The sequence below is a fragment of the Halyomorpha halys genome, unplaced genomic scaffold (genome assembly GCF_000696795.3).
Source record: "Halyomorpha halys isolate HHAL.00 unplaced genomic scaffold, Hhal_1.1 Scaffold337.1, whole genome shotgun sequence".
Classification (NCBI taxonomy): domain Eukaryota; kingdom Metazoa; phylum Arthropoda; class Insecta; order Hemiptera; family Pentatomidae; genus Halyomorpha; species Halyomorpha halys.
Genome location: NW_027104734.1, coordinates 708,658 through 713,049, shown reverse-complemented (window position 1 = coordinate 713,049; position 4,392 = coordinate 708,658). Strand labels below are relative to the sequence as shown.

General features: G+C 25.6%; 1 protein-coding gene across 3 annotated transcripts in view; it reads left to right on the top strand.

Moving 5' to 3' along the window:
- LOC106681413 (E3 ubiquitin-protein ligase SIAH1) overlaps window positions 1-2,943 on the top strand; it is a 59,482-nt gene extending 56,539 nt beyond the window's left edge. For all 3 annotated transcript variants that reach the window (XM_067044651.1, XM_067044649.1, XM_067044647.1), the window contains exon 6: window positions 1,608-2,943. In XM_067044651.1, the coding sequence (XP_066900752.1) occupies window positions 1,608-1,614 (7 nt within the window). In that variant the 3' untranslated portion in view covers window positions 1,615-2,943. The remainder of the gene's footprint in view (window positions 1-1,607) is intronic.
- The last annotated feature ends 1,449 nt before the right edge of the window (window positions 2,944-4,392 follow it).

Here is a 4,392-nt window from a genome sequence, read left to right as displayed (position 1 = left end):
CTATAGTTATAACATTTAACATGGTAAAACATATAACATTTAACACAACATCATGAATACCCCTAATATGTTATTTACTTTTTAAATTTAATTATTCATGATTTTGAGAAGAGTTAGTTTATTAATGCTTAGGAGATAGTAATATTTTACAAATTTGTATAAGATCATGAAAGGAGAGGAAAGACACTGGATATTAGGAGGTTAATCATTTTTTTAGAATTCATAATAAGGTTGATCATTGTTTCTAGAAACTAGATAAGGTTTGTTGGTCACTTGATAAGGGATATTATAAAAATAGTAAGAGAATCGTTAAGGTTTACATTTATCGGGAGGAATAGATTGCTATGAAAGTAGCATAATAATTATTAAAAGTACCCGTTGAGTAAAAGAAAAGTTTAAGACAGTTTTCTAGTTTATGTAGATAATTTTAAATTATGCTTATTTCTGCACTAAATTAGCATATAGTATAAATGAAACTTAGTAGACCACAATATCTTTGTGAATCAAATAAAACTTGGCTAATTCGTGTGGTTCATGGATTGTTAGAATTATATAAATTACTGCGGCCTAACAAGAAAGTCAATTGACAATAGGGTTTATTGAGCAGGCTCTGATCTTAAATGGATTTATGTAGTCAGCTGTGAGTATCATTATTTTTTATTTATTTTATTGTGAAATTAGTCAAAGTGGTTTATTTATATAGAGCTTAAAGTATCATTTTTCTATCAAATAAAATGTTATCAATAACTTTAATATTCCTTATTTTAACATATTTTTTTAACAAGACCAATAATATTCTTAGATTACAGGTTGTAAAAGGTAGGTTAAAATATTCTAAATGAAAGTAGATTGTTAGAAAATGACACAAGACTAGATAATCCATGTGATATCTCAATATAATTAAACTAAAGTGAGGTTTTTAAATTTTGTTTCTTTTGGAAAAAAACATTGTCTTACTCAAGCTCAATAATGGTTTGAATCTTCAAAACATACTTAAAAAAAACATTATACTATTTTAGATAGTGTTGATGAATTAAATATTTTACTTATAATTTAACTTGCTACTTATTATTGCTAAAGATAGCTGTTTTATACTTATTTTCATTAGCATTACTTAACTTTTCCTCTCCTCCCTGATTCATTCATTGTTTTTCCTTATTTTTGATTTATTGTTTTTAGCAATTTGGATTATTTTTGTAAACATCTGTCATTATTTTATGAAATTATAACTTTTTGAAGTAGGTTGTTGATTGAGCATGTAAATATCCTTTAGCTACTCAGGTTTACTTCATTAATGTTGAAATACATTAATTCTTTAGTTTGATTTCTGATACATTTTTTATTCCAAATACTTACTAAACATTAATTAATAATTGATCTTACTATATACATCAGCTGATAGATTGGGAAAAGTACCCAACTTACTTATAGTTTATTAATATGCATAATTTTTACTTAGAAATGGAATCATTTTTGTTTTAATAATATTAGTTATTTTTAAATTGTTCACTTTCTTCTTACCTAATTATTTTTTAAATTTGGGGATCATTCCTTATTAATTCTGTGAAACATTTATTTATTTATTGATATTTATTTGTTTTTTGCAGTTATTAACCTGATGTGGGAGACTTAAAGATGGAATTATATATAAATGCATTTGAATTTATGTTTAGAAATTATTTTATATTGTTGATATTTGATTTTATTGAACTTGTTCATATTTCATATTTTAATTATTGTTTGCACTAATTTTACTAGAAAAATTTATCCCTTTTATCTGGTTTCAATATCAGTATGATTGTGGATTAAAGAAAAAAACATTTAATGACAGCTATTAAACTATTTATAATAGTTTCTTCATAGTGATATATGTTTTTTTGTTTTTTTTATGTCTTTTTCATAATGACTAATTTACTCCTACTAATTTACTCCTATTGTAATACCTAGAATGCATATTTATTGTATTTATTTCATTTAATTAAATTCTATAAATTCTTTTTGTAAGCCTGTCATTTTTTTGTTGATTTTATAAGGCTTTGAAAAAGTACAGCTATTTACTCATAAAAATCAGAGTAAAACGAGCCATTATTCATCTGCTTAACAAAGCAAAGCTTAGTCGTCATTTTATTTTTTTCCTAACATGTTATGAACATAACTTCTTATTATTAAATTATTATATCTAATCGATTCCTCAGCCATTTTACTATATAGAATATGTTATGTATAATATTATTCAATAAAGTCCTATAAATTTATAGGCTGATCCTGATAAGGCCTTGTTAGTCATTGATTTGTCTGAATATTCTTTTTCCCACTAATATTGTAGTGTGCCATGCTTTGGAGACTGAAAATTAAACTGTTATAATATTGGCTGTTATATAATCATTATAGATTATTCTAAAGACCTTATTGGCTGACAATTATTTAAAACATAATTGTTGTTTTGTTTTTTAAGTAATAAAGATGTCTCTTTTTTTTTTCTTTTTTCTTTGTATTTATTGTACTATTATGTTTTCTATATTTGTTTAACATGTAAATATTTTATAATAAACTGAAGAAGAAATTGACTCATTTAGATATTTTAGATTAAGTTTCAACACATGTTCCTAATAACTAAAAAGTTAGGTTAAACTTTATTGTTTACACATTTGCTTATTTATTGTATGTATGGGGCTTAGTTTCCTGTGAAAATTTAAAGTTTTATCAAATTGGTTAGTTCATTACTTTGTTATAATGTTATTTGATATTAATTTCTGATATTGAACCAACACTAAGAAGCCTTTTTATAGTACCTTGACAAAATAAATCAATAATTTACTTGAAACTAAGCTCAGATGTATATAGGAATACTAAGCAAATTATATTAAATTTAAAAAAATCAAATACGAGACTTAGGGATTTGAAATGTTAACATATTGTTAAAATATACTACTGTTTTTAATACATGGGCTTGAATTATTTCAGATTCCTTAATTTTATATTGTCCTATTAATATATAGATAGGTAATTATGAAATAAAACTTATTAATTTTAAAGAATATTTACTGGTTGGAAATAGGTACTGATTGTTAATTACTAATTCAAAAATCAAGAAATTTATAAGAGATTGTCTTCTTGTATGAATGGCAATCCCTTGATGTTTTTCTGATTCCAGTTCCTTGTGGTACGTGCCTAATGTAAGAATTATTCAAAGGTTTTTATATATTTAATATTTGTTTTTATGCAAATTTGGTTCAACCATTTGTCAAAAATAAATAAAACCATTTGCCACCTAGGTAATTCTCTGCAAGTGCTACATTTTTTACCATTCAAAAAAATCACTAGTTTTTACGGCATATCAATTAAAAAATAATAATCCAGGGTTGTGAGGGAATAAAGGAAAATCCGTAATATCTGATTATACTAACAGTCTTAATATCTAAAAAATCACCAAAGTGTATGATAAAAATTGATAACTTTTTAAAAAGCCAATCGACTTCATAATCGAAACAGTAAATTTTTCAGTAAAACTGAAATTTATCTATTAGTTAATTGAATATCTAGTTATAGGACTAATTAACAACAACCTTTTTAAAATGTAGGTCATCAGGCAATGCCTTAGCTGCATTTCTGGCTTTGAAAAATAATGAATCATTTAAAATAATGATTTTAACTCCTTATGACCCTAAGTTAGTTGTATGATAAGGTTTTAACCTACTCCCCAATATTAAAGGAAGTCAACCAGGATTGTGAGAAAATAGATGGTGACACTCACAAATTCCAACAACTGGTTGCTAACCAGGTGATAAGGAATAATCTTGCAAAACCTAGGAGGTTACTGACAGATTAGGATTTGTAAGGAATGTCCCAGTGTTTTCAATGGAATTAATGTTTCTATCATGTACATTTATCAGAATGGGCAAGTATTTATAGTGTCCAGGGTTGTGATGTTGACAATATGTAACAGGCATATATTATGATGGAAAATCCTAACAGTGAAGATAAATACATTTTCCTTAAAACACTTAGTATTACTAAGTATCTTGTCAGAAATTCCATATTAATTTTTTCTGACTCTCTTTCCATGTTGTTGGTATGAGCATTCAAGTATATAAAAGTTAACCTTGAGAAATTCCATGGTTGTTTGGAAATCAAACTTTGATAATTTTTTAATACCTATTACTGCAATAAGACAACTATGTCGAATGAGTGAGTTTGTAGTACAAACCAAACTAGTAAAACTCGTCCATTAGGTGCTGGAAGGTTATGGCAGCATTTTAAAAATTTTTTTTTTTTAATAATAATTTATTTATTGATATTTACAACTGTATACACATATATACAACAAGTAAATTTGCTGTAGGTGACATAGTAACATGATAAAAACATGTGGAGAATCTACCCACTGATAGA